At 43.0% G+C, this 18,875-nt stretch overlaps 5 protein-coding genes across 6 annotated transcripts in view; 4 read left to right on the top strand and 1 right to left on the bottom strand.

Moving 5' to 3' along the window:
- Positions 1-1,725, top strand: part of LOC117567812 (adenylyl cyclase 78C) — a 52,044-nt gene extending 50,319 nt beyond the window's left edge. Inside the window, exons 21-23 of one of the 2 annotated variants that reach the window (XM_034248047.2) lie at positions 311-539; positions 607-752; positions 805-1,725. In XM_034248047.2, the coding sequence (XP_034103938.1) occupies positions 311-539; positions 607-752; positions 805-936 (507 nt within the window). In that variant the 3' untranslated portion in view covers positions 937-1,725. The remainder of the gene's footprint in view (positions 1-310; positions 540-606; positions 753-804) is intronic. The other variant, XM_034248048.2, reaches the window with a different exon arrangement.
- Positions 1,726-5,259: 3,534 nt separating this feature from the next.
- Positions 5,260-7,111, top strand: LOC117566971 (steroid hormone receptor ERR2). The gene is made up of 2 exons (XM_034246631.2): positions 5,260-5,817; positions 5,872-7,111. Exons 1-2 carry the CDS (start codon positions 5,260-5,262, stop codon positions 6,790-6,792), a joined length of 1,479 nt encoding a protein of 492 aa, XP_034102522.1. The 3' UTR covers positions 6,793-7,111.
- Positions 5,480-10,459, bottom strand: LOC117566973 (UDP-glucuronic acid decarboxylase 1). The gene is made up of 2 exons (XM_034246634.2): positions 9,404-10,459; positions 5,480-8,400 (listed from the first exon to the last, which is right to left on the bottom strand). The coding sequence occupies exons 1-2, from the start codon at positions 10,244-10,246 to the stop codon at positions 7,885-7,887; spliced, it is 1,359 nt and encodes a 452-aa protein (XP_034102525.1). The 5' UTR covers positions 10,247-10,459; the 3' UTR covers positions 5,480-7,884.
- A 219-nt stretch (positions 10,460-10,678) lies between these two features.
- LOC117566972 (glycylpeptide N-tetradecanoyltransferase) lies at positions 10,679-12,948 on the top strand. Its single transcript, XM_034246633.2, has 2 exons — positions 10,679-11,040; positions 11,242-12,948. The coding sequence occupies exons 1-2, from the start codon at positions 10,812-10,814 to the stop codon at positions 12,453-12,455; spliced, it is 1,443 nt and encodes a 480-aa protein (XP_034102524.1). The 5' UTR covers positions 10,679-10,811; the 3' UTR covers positions 12,456-12,948.
- A 230-nt stretch (positions 12,949-13,178) lies between these two features.
- Positions 13,179-18,814, top strand: LOC117569969 (ATP-dependent DNA helicase Q4). Its single transcript, XM_034251346.2, has 7 exons — positions 13,179-13,379; positions 13,437-15,879; positions 16,392-17,043; positions 17,108-17,905; positions 17,971-18,146; positions 18,206-18,522; positions 18,581-18,814. Exons 1-7 carry the CDS (start codon positions 13,278-13,280, stop codon positions 18,812-18,814), a joined length of 4,722 nt encoding a protein of 1,573 aa, XP_034107237.1. The 5' UTR covers positions 13,179-13,277.
- Positions 18,815-18,875: the final 61 nt, after the last annotated feature.

Raw genomic sequence — 18,875 nt, forward strand, 5'->3', positions numbered from 1 at the left:
TAAACTTTTAGAAACAATGCTAGCATTAAATTAAAATAAAGTTAGTTCAACTTTCCACACCATATTTGTTTATTGATAAATATTAGCTAGAAATTATAAAACAAACGCATTGAGACATGCATATTTTTTAAACCGATAATTGTAAAAAATAAAACAAAAAGCTCCTCTTTATTTTTCAAAATGTAATTTACAATTCATCATGTGGTTAAACTTACAGAATTTTTGTTATTAAGCTATTTTAGATAACAGATAGTACTCTTAACTTTCTGAGCTCCACACATCACAATTTAAACGTGTTTTTCCCTTTCAGAAACGCGGTGAAATCAATGTGAAGGGCAAGGGCATGATGACAACATTCTATGTGCATCCCAAGGGCATCTCGGACAGCCAACTGATCTCACCCGTACGCATGCCAGCGGGCATTCCACTTGCTCCCACTCCAAATCTACAGCGACAAACATCTCATCACGGCTCCTTCAGTGCTGTTGTCTTTGGCATGATGCAGGCGACCAAGCGCAGCACAGCTATTCCAGGCACACGTAAGTCGAATGCCACTAAACTGTCTTTGATTCGGTAATGCTCCACAATCACTTCTCTTACTTTTAGCCACCGGCACACCTTCGCCGCAAATACGTCGTGGACATCGCGGCAGCACCTTCAGTTCCGTGCGTCTCTCCCAAAAGTCCACCACAGTGAATCCAGTGCGACGGAACACGACGCGAGTGCGAGCACGTTCCTATCGCCAAAAGAAGGTAAACTATATAGCACTACACTCTTTAATCCGCTGCTCACTCACTCAAATAGATCACTCTTTCGCTGCAGAGTTCCTCGAACAATTCGATTGTCACGCAGGCGAGTTCGACATATATGCCATCGTTTCGACGCATCGATCAGATCGAAACAACCATATCCAAGAGTCACAACGACGCTTTATAGCCTACGACGCGTAACAATTGGGTTTAAGCGCATCTCTGCATTCACGTATATGTATTAGTAAATGTTTTGTGTGTGTGTGTATTAGTGTGCTTTTGGCTCAACACACGACGATTGCTCGGAGCTTTTAAAGCTTCAGTGTGCGTGAGTCGTGTCGATGTGCAAAGCTGGCAGAATTTATTTTTGGAACGATTTTATGATTCGCAGATTCAATTATTCAAAAAACTAGAGAACAAATCTAATTAAATCGTAGTCTATAAAGTAGTTGGTAGCAATTGGCACTGAGATTACTTACTAAGCTCTTAAGCCAATTATTAAATGTAATATATACATATAGTAAATGTGCTAACGTATTTCTATTTTCACATCTCAGCACAGTTCTAGTCGTTTGAAATTAGAGAAATAAGTTAATGAGATATACCAATTGGTTTAGTTTACAATATATGTATGTGTGTATGTTTGTGTGTGTATGAATGTTAACTATATGTGTTTATGCAGTTTTAAATCTGAATTACTATAAATCAACGACTCTGCAAAACTCTAGCCACTAAAGTCTATTAAATAATAATATATCTACTAACATTTCAATTTAGCATAACTTTGATTAGCTTTAACATTTCGATTTATAGACTAAAAACCTATTAATCAACAATGCAAAAACACATTTATAAGTGGCTGTACAAATATTTTCACAGGTCTTCATTATGTCAAATATTTTGTATATAGAGCATTAATTAACAATTTAAAAAAAAAAATCAAAGTCCACACTAAAGCCATCTTGTAGTGAGTTTATATGTACAAGTCCAAAAAATTTGTAGATAATCGAACCTAAATACAATATTAAATATATTTACAAGTGTATAAATCTATTATCAACCCACAGCCAAAAAGGACAAACCAAATAACATACATAACAAAAATATATATATTCTATGTATTGTATGCACAATATTGTAATTTAATAAAAGTTAAAGAATAAATGTGATAAATTCAAAATGTCAAAGCGGGAGTTGTCTTAATTTTGGTTGTTAACACAATAAAATACGCACAATGAAATGAAGAAATATTCAACGAAAAAAGAAAATCCGACAAATGTCATAAACATCTTATGCGGTGAAAATAACGTTGTCTACCTTTTGTTGAGCAAAATGCTGAAGCTGCAAAGGACATTTGGACACGCACTCAAGAACTAAGGAGCCGACTAAAAAATACCCTAACTAAAACATTAAAATCGAATTATGTTTTAACTAATTAGTATTTTAAAAAAAAAATATGCAATAAAATTAATTTAAATATAATCAATTGTATGGAAAATAGAAAGGGTAATCGGAATTTCCTGTTTCATATCTAAAGGAATGCATTTCACAAAGGCTCACATAACATCAGCTCACATACAAAAATACCAAGTAACAACTACAACAACAACAACAAAATAGCGATGCAACCAACTGTGCCCTTCCTTTCACTTATTCTTATTGGCGTCGTTCACAGCGGCTAATATGATAAATATGTAATGTCATGTGTGTGTGTGTGTGTGTGGGGGGCTTTTGAAGAGGCGGCAGAACACACCATGAATGAATGAAAGTAAATTTAATTCTTCAATGCTTCGTTTTTGTCTTCATTCAATGCAGTTTGCCGGTTTCCGTTTCCTTTTCTGGTTCTTTAAAAGAAAAATGCCCTATAATCGAAGAAGTGTGGCATATGGCTACAAAAAAGACAACAGCGAAAAGTAAACACCATATTGCAAGTTGTTTGCCTTGTGTATACATTGCTAACCACCTGTAGCGCACCTTGGCGCAACATGTGTGAAGCAGTTTTGACTTATCAGTCTGCGGCGCGGATCTGTGTAAGTATTGGTACGTATAAGTACATAGTTATGCATGTGTATTGAGTTTGCGGATGCGCAACTTAAAGTGTTGTTGCTGGGCCATATCAGCTTCATTCATAAATTTTAAGCAATTGGGTATATACTTACACACTTATACTTAATTGTATGAACGCGTGTGAGTTTATATTTAGTTAATAAGACTATTTTAATTGTCTTTTATGTGCAAATTATATTGTATAGAAAACACTCACTCCAACAAAACAAGTTTGTACATTATTAAATTCATTTAAATTTCGATTTGGCTTTCGCGCCATCACACAGACGCTTAGTGTTGTAAAGCATTGCAGTATTTTTACTCACAAGTAATTTGGCGTGCAGCATTTAAAATAATAACTACCATATATATTTGAATTTTATCTAGGCATAAATTTCATTTAAAAAAAAATATTTTATAACAAAGAAACTGCATTTGTATATATTTTTGTATATTGTGAGCTTGATATGAAATCGTGAGCATTAAAAATATGCGGAGTGCTGGTATCGATAGCGACAAATTAGAAAACCAGGGTCGCACAACACAATAATCAGCTGTTGTGGCAGTGTGTACTCATTTGGAAAGTATGAAAACCAATCAATATACACACACATACACATACCTGATCAGAAAGTGTGTATTTATTTATTTTGTGTTAAAATTCTGTAAATATTTAGCATAAGCAGATAAATGAGATAAAGTAAAGTAGTTTGCAAATTTCATTCAATTCGCATGGTGCTTTGGAGGATGGCAGCAACGAAAAGCGCTCATTTTGCATGTGAACGAGTACAGCGTCGCGACAATCAATCGACAATAATTTTACAAATTGTCGACGCTCTCAAAATGCAATGTGCATAATAGTTATATGCATACAAATGTAAACAATAAATGCAAAAAGAGAATTCGACGAATACACAACAACGCCTGTCACATATTAATTGCGAAATATTAACGAGAAAGCGGAAATGGATGCAGGCAGACTCCAACAGCAAAGCAGACAACAAAAGCAATAACAAAAAGCTCTCGAACCAAAATAAATGCATATGCATGTACTATCTATAAGCATGTGTGTGTGTGCGTGTTATGTATCAAAATGTGTTGACTGAATTCTGATTGGATTGCTGGAAAACAAATTAAACCACAATTCACTGATAATTCCTACAATTATCAAGATCTTTACGAAACTTTATGTAAGTAGCAAGCTCGTAAACTAGAAGCTCGTGTAGTATTGTTATCATTCATCCCACACACACCCACTTTGCCCGTGTGATAAGCGCAACTACAACGAGAAATCGTATTAAAAACGTGCATCTTCTTCAGCCTTGCGTCGCTTCACTTCCGCCGCCGTCGCCTTGCGCACTATCTATCTACTATGTACGTACATAGTACAGCGCTTTGAAGCTGTGTAGGCCATGTTTGAAATCAGGCCGTTGCGTCGTGATTTGTAGTAGCGTAACTGTTAATTATTTATTAAATAAACAGTGTATACGCATAGTACCGTTATCGCGTTATTGTACTTTTCCACCGCGCCAAGTGCCAAGTACCCAAAAAGGGGCACACTGTGCTCTCATTAGAACGAGATGGCGCAATCAGTGTTGCCAACTCTGTTGGAAAAAGCTAAAAATTTTACAAACAAAAAACTTTAGTCAAAAACGAGATTCCGCTCAAGTTTATTTTTGGCGCAAATAGTGTAGAACGAATTCATTAGATAACTGGTATCAGTAAGATTGCGGAGACATAAGTAATTCATAAATTTATTATTTCTCCCAACAAATGTTGCAAACAAGTTTGTTCCCACATTTTGAAAAAACCCCAATATACAGTATAATGTCGATAACCACCTACGTACATTTAATGGGACTGCCAAGATAACGGCATAAATGAGAATAAGAAGCTCAAAAATGGGTTTAATTTTTTATTTAAGTGCATATGGCTGTTAATTTTAGCATTTATTACGCGCTTATTAGCATCGCATTGAATTTTTAATAAACCAAAAAAATGCGGTACAGATAATTATAAATTTGCTGCCAAAAATTTAGCTGTTTTTCCAGCTAGTTTGTGGAAGAAATATATTGAATTGACAGCACTGACTGTGAGAGCGCACTTCAAACTGCATAACTGCATGAATGTGTAAGTGTGGCCGCGTTTTAATTGCAATTTCTGCTGTTGTTTACATTCATTAATAATTAGCTAAGCGGTCGCTGCCGCCGTCACCGTCGCCGTCGACGCTTTCAAACGCTCGCTAAAACGTTGTCAGTCCCTCATTTCGGTCTTTTATCGTTCGCCGTGTACTTTTGACATTTAAAACACAATCACAGAACAATTTCAAGCGCAATGATTGTGCACAAATATTTTTGAAGCACCCACTGCTGCTGTGTATGGTGACGCTCTTAACTAGTTTGCTTTTAACCGTTGTGATGTTGTTGTTTAACTTGTAGCTCAACAACTTCTTCGGTCTCGAAATATGTCCGACGGCGTCAGCGTACTGCACATCAAACAGGAGGTGGACACTTCATCGGCCAGTCCCAGCTCAAAGGCAACCACAAGCTCAGGCACAACGACGACAACGTCAACGACAACTGGCCACAACAACTCGAGCAACAGCAACAGCGGCATGAAGTCATCGCCATCGGTGTCGCCGGAGCGTCAACTCTGTAGCTCAACCACTTCACTGTCCTGCGATCTGCACAACGTTTCGCTCAGCAACGATGGCGACAGCAGCAACAAGGGAGGCGCCTCCAGTGGCGGCGGTGGCACAAATCAATCGAGCAGCGGCAATGCCAATGCCAATTCAATGCGCGATGAACTGCGTCGTCTGTGCCTGGTGTGTGGCGACGTAGCCTCGGGATTCCATTACGGCGTCGCCAGCTGTGAGGCGTGCAAGGCGTTCTTCAAGCGCACCATACAGGGCAACATTGAGTACACATGTCCGGCAAATAATGAGTGCGAGATCAACAAGCGGCGGCGCAAGGCGTGCCAGGCGTGTCGCTTCCAGAAGTGCCTGCTCATGGGTATGCTCAAGGTAAGTACTTGAATAGTTGAACTATACTGTTTATTAACCATCTTCACTTTCTAGGAGGGCGTGCGTTTGGATCGTGTACGTGGTGGAAGACAGAAATATCGTCGCAATCCCGTGTCCAACTCGTATCAAACCATGCAGCTGCTGTATCAGTCCAGCACCACATCGCTGTGCGACGTCAAGATACTGGACGTGCTCAACTCCTATGAGCCGGATGCGTTGAGCGTGCAGCCAGCCCAGCAGCCGCACACCACAAGCTGCACGGATGAAGCATCCTCATCGTCGGGCAGCGTCAAGCTGGAGAGCAGCAGCAACAGCACTTCGAATGGCACCACAACAGGCACATGCATTTTCCAGAACAACAACAACGGCAACGATCCACACGAGATACTGAGCGTGCTCAGCGATCTCTATGACAAGGAGCTGGTCAGTGTCATTGGCTGGGCCAAGCAAATACCCGGCTTCATTGAGTTGCCGCTTAACGATCAAATGAAGTTGTTGCAAGTGTCGTGGGCCGAGATCTTGACTTTGCAATTGACGTTTCGTTCGCTGCCCTTCAATGGCAAACTATGCTTTGCCACCGATGTGTGGATGGATGAGCTGCTGGCCAAGGAATGCGGCTACACGGAATTCTACTATCATTGTGTGCAGATCGCACAGCGCATGGAACGCATTTCGCCGCGTCGCGAGGAATACTATCTGCTGAAGGCGCTGCTGTTGTCCAATTGTGATATACTGCTGGACGATCAAAGTTCGTTGCGCGCCTTCCGCGACACCATACTTAATTCACTCAACGATGTCGTCTATTTGCTGCGCCACTCCTCCGCCGTCTCCCATCAGCAGCAGCTGCTGCTGTTGCTGCCCTCGTTGCGGCAGGCAGACGACATATTACGACGCTTTTGGCGCGGCGTTGCACGCGACGAACTCATCAACATGAAGAAACTGTTTCTCGAGATGCTCGAGCCGCTGGCCAGGTGAAAGGGCAACCGGATGGAAGGGAATACGTGGAGGAAGACCAGGAGCAGGTAGCACCACAATTAGGCAGTTAATAGTTGCGGAAGAGAGTGTAGCTCATAAGTCAAGGTGCAAATATAGTCGGTTTAAGATAAATCCTAGTTACTAATCTAGAACATTAAGCATTCAAAAAAAAAAGATGTAGCTCATAAAGTGTACATAGCATTCGTGTTTGTAGCGTGTGTAGAATGTGAGTGTGTGAGCATTTGCAATCGTAATTGCAGTTGCAATCGAATTAATTGATTAATTCATTAAAAACATTAAACAATTGTATTGACAAAAACTTAAAGCCATTTAATGAACTCTACCAACTACGGCTACAACTACAAAAAGGCAGACAATTAACACGTTTTATATATAATTGAACTTAATTATTATTGTAGTAGTTCTTCTACCCGCTACCCAAATAGAATAGTATAAAAACTACATTTTAAATCAACCGTGACGATCGTCTATCTGTCTGTTTGTATGAACACCTCGGACTCGAAGATTATCAGAGCGAGAAGCTTCATGTTGTATGAAAATATTTCAGCTTAGGTTTTTCTCTTTTTACAATTTGGTTTACAACATGTTAAAGATATAGATTACAATGTTGATAATAGTTCTAATTGGTTTTTTTAGTTTCTTTAAGATCGGATCTAGAAATCATTTTATAAGTCAAAAATCATTATGTTCTAATCGCATTCAATTGTCTAATAATGCCTTAAAAAGGGTAGCGGGTAACTTAAAGTCGGTTACACTCGACTGTAACTTTGCTATATCTAGTTTTTATAGGGTATTCTGCGATTGCACGTTGTCGAATGAAAAGAAAACGAAACAAGAGCGAATTCACTAATTATATTACGTATATGAGGCGCAAACTGCAACTGATGATGAATTAATCGTGACTACCCTTGGAACACTTAATACCTACGCTTATGGAGAATCGTTTAGCTCTATCGATGGTCATATTTACATTTTGCAGACTAGAGACGTTTCCAATTACACACAATTAATTGGCTTTTACAGGCACACACAAGTTCCGATATGCTGCTGCTACTGCTGGTTGGTTTTTGGTTACGGCCGACTTCGCTGCAGATCCGGTGACTCAAAGTACTTGCGCGAATTCTCCTGGAAGCGATCGCTGCGCGCCAGCTCATTGCGAAAATAGGAGATGGTCTGCAGCAGACCCGTTTCCAGGGGCACCTTTGGCTCCCAGTTGAGCCGTTTCTTGGCCCGCGTTATGTCCGGCTTTCGACGCTGCGGATCATCCTCCATGGCCTTGATTTGTTTCACCTCGCTCTGGCCACCGACCAGATGCTTGATGATGTTGGCAAACTCACCAATTGTTTGCTCCACGGGATTGCCCAGATTCACGGGCTGCGTATAATTGGAAGCCATCAGTGCAATCAGTCCATCGACCAGATCGGAAACATATTGAAACGAACGAGTCTGCTTGCCATTCCCATAAACCGTAATTGTCTCATTGCGCAGCGCCTGAAGTATAAAGTTGGACACCACGCGACCATCGTTCATGTGCATCCTGGGTCCGTAGGTGTTAAAGATGCGCGCCACGCGCACTTGAACCTTTTCCTAATGAAGCGAAAATATGTGAATTAGTCAAGTGTATAATACTACTTATATTAAAACAGAGAGGTTTTTATGTAATTGGCACCATATCATTTAAATTAAAGGCGGAACGAAACTGACTTTTTGATATTAATATATATCTATATCGATTCTTAAGTTTTTAAGAAAGACAGACGGAGCGAAACGGACTTTATAAACTTATATAGTATATAACCATGACGATTCTTAAGCTTTTAAGAAAGACAAGTATTTTATGCAAATATGCGAAGCCCCACCTAGTTTTTAATTTTCGATAGTTGGTTGTATAGATTATATAGCAAACTAGTTTAAACTTATAACTAGTCAAGTCTGCTTGGAGTGACCTAATTATTGGAAGGCATGTTTACAGTTTTCTGGTTCTTCACAAAGTCAAGGTTAGGAGCTACTTCAATTTACTCAAAACACTCGTGTACATAAACTCACGAGATCATTGTTGAAAGAACTTGCTATTTACTTAGTATTTTCGAACAGAATGTTAACAAAACATTCATAAAAGAAAGTTAAATATTTGCTTCTTGATTTAACAAAGTGATAATTGAAACGCTTTTTCGTATACATAGTTAGAATACTCCATATACAGAAGATTCTTTGTATTGTATATACAGTTGTGCATTGATAATCAGGCAGTTATCAAAGCACAATTCAAATCGTAAAAGCAAGGTTGAAATTTGTAAACAAGGTATTTTTACGACTTTTGAGCCTGTCATAAGAATGGGATTCTCTAAATATGATATGATATAAAATATTTATAGAAATGTATACTACAAATTAGTACTAAAGAAGAAAGAAGTGGTGCAGCTTCTAGCTTTTAATTTTACTCCGCTGTCATTATAAAAGACGCGGTCGAAGCTGCGGTGCAAGTATGCTAATCTACTTTAGTAGAAAAGACCTTGGAATGGACTTTCCTTAGGGAAGTTTGCAGACCTGTTTCAAGCCCTCATGTATTATATTTTTGACGTCATCTCACCTGCTTGGCGTACGCATAACTGAGCGTTTCCGAGACGCGTTTGCCCTCATCATAGCAGGCACGTGGTCCAATTGGGTTCACATGACCCCAGTAAGTCTCGGGCTGTGGATGCACTGTGGGATCACCATAAACCTCTGACGTGCTTGCGATTAACACTTTGGCCATGACCCGCTTCGCCAGGCCAAGCACGTTGATGGTTCCCATCGTGTTCGTTTTTATCGTCTTTACGGGATTGTACATATAATGTGGTGGCGATGCCGGGGAAGCCAAATGATAAATCTCATCGATCTCAATGAAAAGTGGATTGACAATATCATGATGGATGAGTTCAAAGTTCTCGTGACCCAGCCAATGTTCCACGTTGCGCTTGCGCCCCGTAAAGAAGTTGTCCACGACAATAATCTCATGACCCTGTATCATTAAATCGTCCACCAGATGGGAGCCCACAAAGCCGGCGCCACCAGTGATCAGGATGCGTTTGCGATTCTTATAATTGAGATATTTCACTTTCGGATATTTGCGTGGCGTCGCTGCCTGGAGTGCGCGCACTTGTTCCTCCAAGTGGGCCAATTGTTCCTTAGTGTGAAGCAGTTCCTGGCGCTGTTGATGCAATTGCGCATTTTGTGCCTCGTAAGCAATTCGCAAATTTCGTTGCTCCACATCTTCGGTGGGTGGCCATTGATGTTGTTCCTCGACGACACCATTACTCAGCAAGTGGCTGCTGCTGCTCCGGCTCGGCGAGATCTCAGTGGAGGTCAACACAACTTTGTATAAATAAATCAGCACCAAAACTGTCAGAGAAGCAACGGCAACCATTCTTAGTCGTTTTTTTGTCAAGCTCATTGTGACGCGACAGCAGATGTGGCGATGATGACAGAAATACAATACTCTCGCTCGCTCGCTCACTCACTCCCCGCTACCGCTGTTTGTTCTTATCAGCAAACACAAGTCCCACATCCACATTGCATTGTTATATTCTTACATTTTTTGTTTACTCCCCCAAAAACAGCAAGCAAAGCAGTTTTTTTCCACACACTGAGTACGCGCTCATCAGCTGTTGCAGCATAACATTTATCTAGTATCGATAAGCGATATATTAACTACACGAATCGATTACATAAACTATTCTATATGTTTGGGTTGGCTTTTGTTATTTTGGCGTATTTAACATTTATTTCAAACCTTCATTACCATAATCAACTTTGATTGGTATTTAATGTTAAAAATGGATTTTATTAAAAACTATCGACTATTTTCATCGAGTGACCATAGTTCACAATTTAATACGCCTTATCTGGCAACTGCAGTGTTGAGTCAGCTGCTTGGCGTTTTGCGATTTCATTGCAATAATTTCTTGCTAAAATAATTTATTAACCTGAAAAGAGAAAAACGGTAAACGCTTCAAAACATGCCGAACGCAGACGAAACACCAGCCGCCAACCAAGACGACGAGAGTGAGCATGAGCTGCATCAGAAAACCAAAGATGTGGCTAGAGCCACAAAGGAAATGGTGGAAAGCGCCGTTGCCGGCTTGAAGCTAATGGAGCTGGGTTCGGCGGCAGCAAATGAAGCAAATGCTAGTGGCGCTACAGAAGATGCCAAGGAGTCGGGCAAGAGCTTTATAGCGTCAGAACAAAGTAAGTAAATACATGCAGCAACAATATTTACAATTGGCGAAAAAAAGCGCCCAATACGAAAAGCGTTTAGCCGAAATGAGGTTAGGTTTGCTAAAAATGCACAATTATGTGTGTATGTATGTTAATATGCATATGTATATTAACATGCCGCAATTTAAATGAAAATATTTTTGCATATTAACAATGAAATGTCTCTTGCAGACAGGCAGGCGCTGCTGCAGGCGATGACGGATGCAATGGCCAACACCCGCCAACAGGCAAAGAAATTTGCATTTTGGTCAACGCAACCAGTAACTAAGCTGGATGAGCTGGTGACCACCAACGAGTGCATTGAGCCAAACAAAAAGATCGACGATATACGTGCCGAACCCTACACTTTGCCCAGCGGCTTCAAGTGGGTGACACTCGATCTGAACGATGCCAGCGATTTGAAGGAGCTGTACACGCTGCTTAATGAGAATTATGTAGAGGACGATGATGCCATGTTTCGCTTCGACTATCAGCCGGAGTTCCTGAAGTGGTCTCTGCAGCCACCGGGCTGGAAACGAGACTGGCACGTTGGGGTTCGTGTGGAGAAATCCGGTAAATTGGTCGGCTTCATTTCGGCCATTCCCAGCAAATTGCGAACTTACGAGAAGGTGCTCAAGGTGGTCGACATTAATTTCTTGTGTGTGCACAAGAAGTTGCGCAGCAAACGTGTCGCTCCGGTCCTCATTCGTGAGATTACACGACGCGTGAATTTGACGGGCATCTTTCAGGCTGCCTACACAGCGGGCGTTGTGCTGCCCACGCCGGTGTCGACGTGCCGTTATTGGCATCGTTCGTTGAATCCCAAGAAGCTGGTCGATGTACGCTTCTCGCATCTGGCACGCAACATGACCATGCAACGCACCGTCAAACTCTACAAACTGCCTGATCAGCCCAAGACAAAGGGCTATCGTCGCATCACAGCCAAAGACATGGATAAGGCGCACAAATTGCTTGAGGATTACTTGAAGCGCTTTTCGCTGGGTCCCATGTTTACCAAGGAGGAATTTAAGCATTGGTTCACGCCACGCGATGGCATCATCGATTGCTTCATTGTTGCCGACGAGAAGGGCAACATCACCGATTTGACCAGTTACTACTGTCTGCCCTCGTCCGTTATGCATCATCCGGTGCACAAGAATGTGCGTGCCGCATATTCGTTCTACAATGTGTCGACGAAGACGCCATGGATTGAGCTGATGAACGATGCTTTGATCTCGGCGCGCAATGTCCAAATGGATGTGTATAATGCGCTTGATCTGATGGAGAATAAGAAGTTCTTTGTGCCGTTGAAGTTTGGTGCTGGCGACGGTAATTTGCAGTACTATTTGTACAATTGGCGATGCCCGGCCATGCAGCCCGAGGACATTGCATTGATACTCATGTAGGATTGGGATTGGATTTGGACAGTAAAGGCATTTGATCTACACCTACCTACAATTCATCACTACACAACATCCGCAACATCCCAAACTACAACACCACTCCACAAAACAAACGTAACGCACGCAAAACGATTAAATCATTATTATCGCCTGAACTGCCGCCGCCGCCGCTTTAGCTGCTGCCGTCGCACTTGGAAAGTCTAACTTTAGATATTTGAATTATAAGTGTCATTTCGATATAAGCAAAAATCTGGAAATTTGGGTTGCGTGTGCTTTTTGCTATTGATATTTTTGTAATTCCTCGTTTAACGAATTCTGTGTACTACACACAATTAAAATTGTTTTTTTTTTACTTCTGTAATTTGTTGCTTCCCGAAGACACATGAAATGCAACTGCTAAGCTTCTGTATAACATAAAATGGAAAATGATTATTGAATAAAACACTAAGGAGGAGTAAAAACTATTCAAATAAATGATGGGAAATAAATATTGGAATGCAGCAATTGTTTCTTATAGTTTACCGAATTTGGGTTCGAATTTTAAATATGCGTCTATATTTAAAATTCCACAGGATTGTTGTCTCCAGTGTCTTGTAGATGTGTACGTTTCAAATTTGGCGCCCAACAGCCAACACCATGGCCACTAAGACAATCTGGCACCATTGCTATGGCATCTACAAAAGTTCTGGCAACGCCGCCCTTGCAACTGCTGCCATTGCAGAAAAAGCGCGCGCTCAGCAAAAAACAGGTGTGTTATCCATCTGCCTTATATTGCTTAGTTGTGTGTTTTTAAATGTAGTAAGTGTAATAATTCCCAACAACGCTATGGACGAATCAATTTTTAAAGATAAATACCAAAAGTACAAGCTGCGCGTCAAGATATGGGAGAACGATTTCAAAAAGAAACACGGCCGAGTGCCCTCCAAGGTAAATAATTCATTTTGTTTAGAGTTGGGCGCAGAGATTAATGAGATTTACTTGCAGTACGATATAAGAGAGGCCAGCCAGGAGATACGCGACTCTTACAAAATGTATTATAAGCTGAAGACATCGTTTCTCGAGGAGACCCTCAACGATGTGCTCAGCGAAGATGGTTTCGATGTGCTGGAAATGACGCAATCCGAGGATTTGGGTGTCTCAACACTCGATGACGGTCCACAGCTGCCGATGGACATTTCCGCATTGGTGCAGCAAAGCAACAGTGAGAGTTTCTCCAATATTCAAGAATTGCCTACGCCACAAGCGCTCAGTAATCTGGCCAATCTCGATGAGAATCATGTGATACGCAAATTTGAGGCTGCCGAAGAGCTAGCCCAAAATCAAACCGCCTGGGGTGAAAACGTAAGCAAAAAGCAACCGCCACCAGTGGAGCAGCAGAACACCTCTTTGGATGAGTCCGCCAAGTCAAAAACGCCCAGCATTAAACCGAGCATAACCAACAAACTGTTTCAATCGTCTCGCAGCTTTGCCAAGCGCAATCCTCGCAAGCCTATGTCACGCAGCTCCCTCAATATGAGTGCATCGAGTGTGCTCAAAGGCGACAACGATGCATCAATGATGGAGCAGCTGCCCGACCTGGAAACGATACTCATACGCAAGGCACAAGACTTTAAGGCCGCAGAAGCTATTGCTGGCAATGCGCTGCTAGCGGCGGATCCAAAGGCAAGTAAGGAGGCCATCAAAACACATGTGGATGAACGTTGGTTGCAACGCAACACGGCGCAGAACTCACTGGAGCCACAAATGGGGCAAATGGAGCCGGAACCCAATAATAATGCTACGCCGGCTGGCAAAAAACACAATTTTGGACTGTCCAACATCGATGTTAGCAAGCTGAAGCCAACAGTGATGAAATTAGAAGAGCCGCCACAGGAGCAGCCAGCTGTAGTGCAGCCAGCTCCAGTGCTGCAAGCTGCCGCTACGCCAACTGCAACAGCGCCAGTTGTTGAGGATTCCGACTCGGATTCGGTGGTGGAGGAGAGCGAGGAGGAAGCAGAGCAGCCAGAGTACCGTCAAATTGCTAAGCGGCGAAAGATAATGACCACAAATGATTCTCCGTCAGCGCTGACCGAAGTAAAGCGGGCAACTGAGCCAGCACAAAGTATTGATCCGCCACAAATTGAAATGGAGCAGAAGCTGGAGGCGGGGGAGGAGGAGGAGGAAGAGGGTAAAGACTTTTCGGCGGATGAGGAACGTGATGCAACTTACGAGCCAGAGCAAACGAAGAAGGCGAAGCGCAAGCAGGCCACTGCCAAACGCCAAAAACCCAAAGCTGAAAAGAAGCCAGCAGCAAAGCCCAAGACTGAAAAGCAGCCGAAGGCAGAAAAGCAACCGAAGGCGGAGAAGCTGCCAAAGCAAACGAAGCCACGTGCTGTAAAGGGCAAAGCCAAGGCAGCTGCTAATGAGGCAGCCGAGGAGGGGGAACCCGAGGAGCAGCCACTCAATCCCGAGGATCTCAAGTATGTGCTCGCCCTGGAGTCGGGCGACATTACATCTGTGCCGCGCATCCAGGCCAACGACTTGGAGCAAGCGGACGTTGTGGCGCAACGTTACATTAGCAACTTTGCTGCTGGAACGGGAGCCAGACCAAGTGCCACGATCGATGAGAAGCGAGCCATGGCGCGCAAGAAGCTGGAAGAGAAAATCGCATCTGGCAAGTTGAACGAGAACTTTGTCACCATCAACATACAGAAGAAGAAATTTGCACGAGGCAAAAAGTCCATCAATTTCTCCAAGTACAAGAAGCAACAGTGGCGTCACAAGAAACGAGTAGCAGCTTTGACTGGTCCCGACATGGACATGGGTGGATGTGATGGTGGTGTGCTCACCTGCTTCAATTGTGGTGGAGTCGGACACTTTGCCCAGAACTGCAAGGTAAAAGGCGATGCGTTGTTGCCATTGAGCGCTCAGCTTGAAGAGGATCCATCGCCATTTCCCACGCTGGAGGAGGCGGAACAGATGGCCACGCAGGGCGCACTGGCGGCGCACAGTCGCAACATTGAGCGGCTGCCTCAGGCAGCCAATGCAGCCATCTATCAAGGTGCCAATAGCAGCAGCAGCAGCAGCGATGAAGAGGAGGAAAATGCTGCAGTTGAAATGGATGTAGATGAAGCAAGCGGTACAGTCGATGAACCACACATGTCCAGCGATGACTCTGACATGGACTTTGAAGCACTCGATGCTGCAGTTGCTTCCTCGCAAACGGCAAAACAGGTCTCGCCCATTAAGAGCTATGTGGGTCACAAGATACCCGAGGAGTTTCTCAAGCAGGCGGGCCTGGATGCCAGCTCCACTACCGGCCAGGTGCGTAGTGGTCATGGTGGCGTCAAACCTCTCTACGATCTCAATGCGGATGGTAGTGTGCAAGAGCTAACAGCGGAGGTCACCGAAGCGCTGCATTTGTTTGGCCACAAGGACTTTCGCAAGGGTAAGAAATTCAAATTTGTATAGCTGATAATATGATAAGCTGCTTTTTATATCTGAAGAATGGAAGATTTTTTTGGATTTTAAATTTATTGAGTAATTGAACCAGTACAGCATTAAAGTTCTATTAGTATCATATTCTAGGAAAAACTCATTCAGTCCAAACCTGAATTTATAGTATTTATGGAAAAGAGAAACTGCAACTGGTTCGTGTTTTAGGTTAGTAAGGGTTTGATTACAAACTGTGTTTTGTGTCTTAGCTTAATTTATCGAGCAAATACTGGGCAGGAAAAATTACTTCTTATCTATCCTTAAAGTGTTGCAAGCTATGTAGTGTACGTATTCAGTTCTGTCTATTCCCGACTGGCTTTAAGTAAATCAAACTTTAAAACTATAACAACTAGAGACACCAAATAAGCTAACGCGTTCAAATTTGTTAAACTTCTTCAAATCAATCTTAAATTAAAAGCATCTCATTCGAAAGCTATAGCATTAACCACATTTTATATCCCTTAGGTCAAGATCGCGCTGTCATGCGGATACTCAGCGGACTGTCCACGCTGGTCACTCTCAGCACGGGCAGCGGTAAGTCGCTCTGCTACCAATTGCCTGCTTATCTATACAGTCGTCGTGTGGGAGCAATCACCTTGGTCATCTCGCCGCTGGTGTCGCTTATGGAGGATCAAGTGACGGGAGTGCCGCATTTTCTGCGTGCTCATTGCCTGCACACGAATCAGACGCCGCAGCAACGGATGAAGATACAACAACTGATTGCCAATGGCGAGATTGATATACTTCTCGTATCACCCGAGGCTGTTGTGTCCGGAGAGCGTGCGACTGGTTTTGGTGCCATATTGCGAACGTTGCCGCCTATTGCTTTTGCCTGCATCGATGAGGCGCATTGTGTGTCGCAGTGGAGTCACAATTTTCGTCCCAGCTATCTGATGATCTGCAAGGTGCTCAAGAAGAATCTGGGAGTGCAAACAGTTCTGGGTTTGACGGCCACAGCAACGCTGCCCACGCGCATCAGCATTATTAATCACTTGGGCATTACGGATGGCGAGCGAGGCATTATCAGTGATATTCCTCTGCCCGATAATCTTGTACTCTCGGTGTCCAAGGACGAGAACCGCGATGCGGCGCTGCTGCAGCTGCTTAACAGCGAGAGGTAAGAGGCAGTTAGGTGAACTAGATGCACCGAGTTGACTTCTTTAATCATATTGTTCTTTCAGATTTGAAAGCTGTCAGTCGATCATCATTTATTGCACAAGACGTGATGAGTGCGAACGCATTGCCGGCTTTATACGAACCTGCATGCAGGATCGCAAGTCAACAGCTGAACCAGAGCAGACGAAGAAGAAGCGCAAGCGTGTCAATTGGCAGGCGGAACCTTATCATGCCGGCATGCCCGCATCCAGACGACGTACAGTGCAGAACGCCTTTATGGCGAACGAGCTGCGCATTGTGGTGGCCACCATTGCCTTTGGCATGGGCATCAACAAGCCGGACATACGTGCTGTTATCCATTACAATATGCCACGGAATTTCGAGAGCTATGTGCAGGAAATTGGACGCGCTGGTCGCGATGGCCTCACTTCGCATTGTCATCTCTTCTTGGATGCCAAGGGCAATGATCAAAGCGAACTGCGGCGTCATGTTTACGCCAATTCGATTGATCGACATGTCATCCGCAAGCTGCTACAACGCATTTTTGTGCCCTGTTGCTGTGACAAGCAGCGTGCTGGAGGCAGCAGCAGCAACAGTGCAGCAGCTGTCGAGGAAGCCACTGTAAGTGAGTTAAAAGATGCGGCGGATTTCAGTGATACATCTGGCGCTCGAGTGCATATCTGTCCCGGCCATGAGATTGGTTTCTCGGTGGAGCAAACTGTCGAGGCACTTGACATACCAGCTGAGAATATATCGACGCTGCTGTGCTACATGGAGCTGGAGCCACGCTGGTGCATGAATGTGCTCAGTTCTGCCTACATTATGGCCAAAGTCATCTCCTACGGCGGTCCCAAATACCTCAAGTAAGTTGGAAAGACTATTTCGAATTTTGCGTATAGATTTAGTAAATCATTCTTCTTTCAAAAAGACATGCAGCCAAGGAATGTCCGCCGCTGGCCATGGCTATTGCGCTACAGATCAAGAATAAGACGTTCAAGGAAGACGCCAACATCATAGAGTTCTCTGTGATTGATATTGCTGCTGGCATCGGCTGGAACAGCGGTGTGGTCAAGTATCAGTTAAAGAACCTCGAGTGGATGCAAAGTAAGATGAGAAAAAACTTTATTTATTATTCTCTTGCTAACCATTTCATCAATCCTTAGTCAACGGCTATCCCAAGCGCTCGCCTATTACCGTCAGCTTCTTTGATCTCGGTTTTCGCATCAAGGCACCGGGAGATTTCAGTGAGGCGGAAATTGACAATGCCTTGGATACGCTGTACTCTCGCTCTGTTAAGCAGGAGCGCACCCAGCTCATTCAATTACAGTATGTGGCACATGGTTTGTCCGCTGTGGCTTACAACATGTGTGTTCATTGCTGTAGCGTCGATTTTCCGCAAGATCGTTCCACTCAATTGAAGGGCATTGTGCGCAACTACTTCCGCAATGATTATCCGCAAGATTTGGAGCTGGAAATTGAGGTATACAAAAACAATTAAATTTTTTCAATGTCTTTTTAATATTACTTTAAATTTACAGCCAAGTAATGTGCCAGATGACCACATTATTTCCGATGTTCATGCTCTGATCAACATGTATCCCGATAATACGTTCAGTGGCCGCAACATTGCACGCATTTTCCACGGCATAACGAGTCCCAATTATCCGGCCGTAATGTGGGGCCGCTGCAGCTATTGGCGCGCACACACTAAAGTTGATTTCAATCGCATTCTCAAGCTGGCCAACCTGGAGATTGTGAAGCGACGTACGTGATAACTACTATACTAATCTTAAACTTTGTCATATATTTAAAATGTTTTTTTTTTTCTAAAAT

This window comes from Drosophila albomicans, chromosome 3 (assembly GCF_009650485.2).
Source record: "Drosophila albomicans strain 15112-1751.03 chromosome 3, ASM965048v2, whole genome shotgun sequence".
In the NCBI taxonomy this organism is placed as follows: Eukaryota; Metazoa; Arthropoda; class Insecta; order Diptera; family Drosophilidae; genus Drosophila; species Drosophila albomicans.

Coding starts and splice junctions, on each gene's coding strand:
- LOC117566971 (XM_034246631.2), top strand. CDS start 5,260: ATGTCCGACGGCGTCAGCGTACTGCACATCAAACAGGAGGTGGACACT. Junction 5,818..5,871: donor TGCTCATGGGTATGCTCAAG/GTAAGTACTTGA, acceptor TTCACTTTCTAG/GAGGGCGTGCGTTTGGATCG.
- LOC117566973 (XM_034246634.2), bottom strand. CDS start 10,246: ATGAGCTTGACAAAAAAACGACTAAGAATGGTTGCCGTTGCTTCTCTG. Junction 8,401..9,403: donor GTTATGCGTACGCCAAGCAG/GTGAGATGACGT, acceptor TCGCTTCATTAG/GAAAAGGTTCAAGTGCGCGT.
- LOC117566972 (XM_034246633.2), top strand. CDS start 10,812: ATGCCGAACGCAGACGAAACACCAGCCGCCAACCAAGACGACGAGAGT. Junction 11,041..11,241: donor CTTTATAGCGTCAGAACAAA/GTAAGTAAATAC, acceptor TGTCTCTTGCAG/ACAGGCAGGCGCTGCTGCAG.
- LOC117569969 (XM_034251346.2), top strand. CDS start 13,278: ATGGACGAATCAATTTTTAAAGATAAATACCAAAAGTACAAGCTGCGC. Junction 17,044..17,107: donor CAGCTGCTTAACAGCGAGAG/GTAAGAGGCAGT, acceptor TTGTTCTTTCAG/ATTTGAAAGCTGTCAGTCGA. Junction 18,523..18,580: donor ATTTGGAGCTGGAAATTGAG/GTATACAAAAAC, acceptor TTAAATTTACAG/CCAAGTAATGTGCCAGATGA.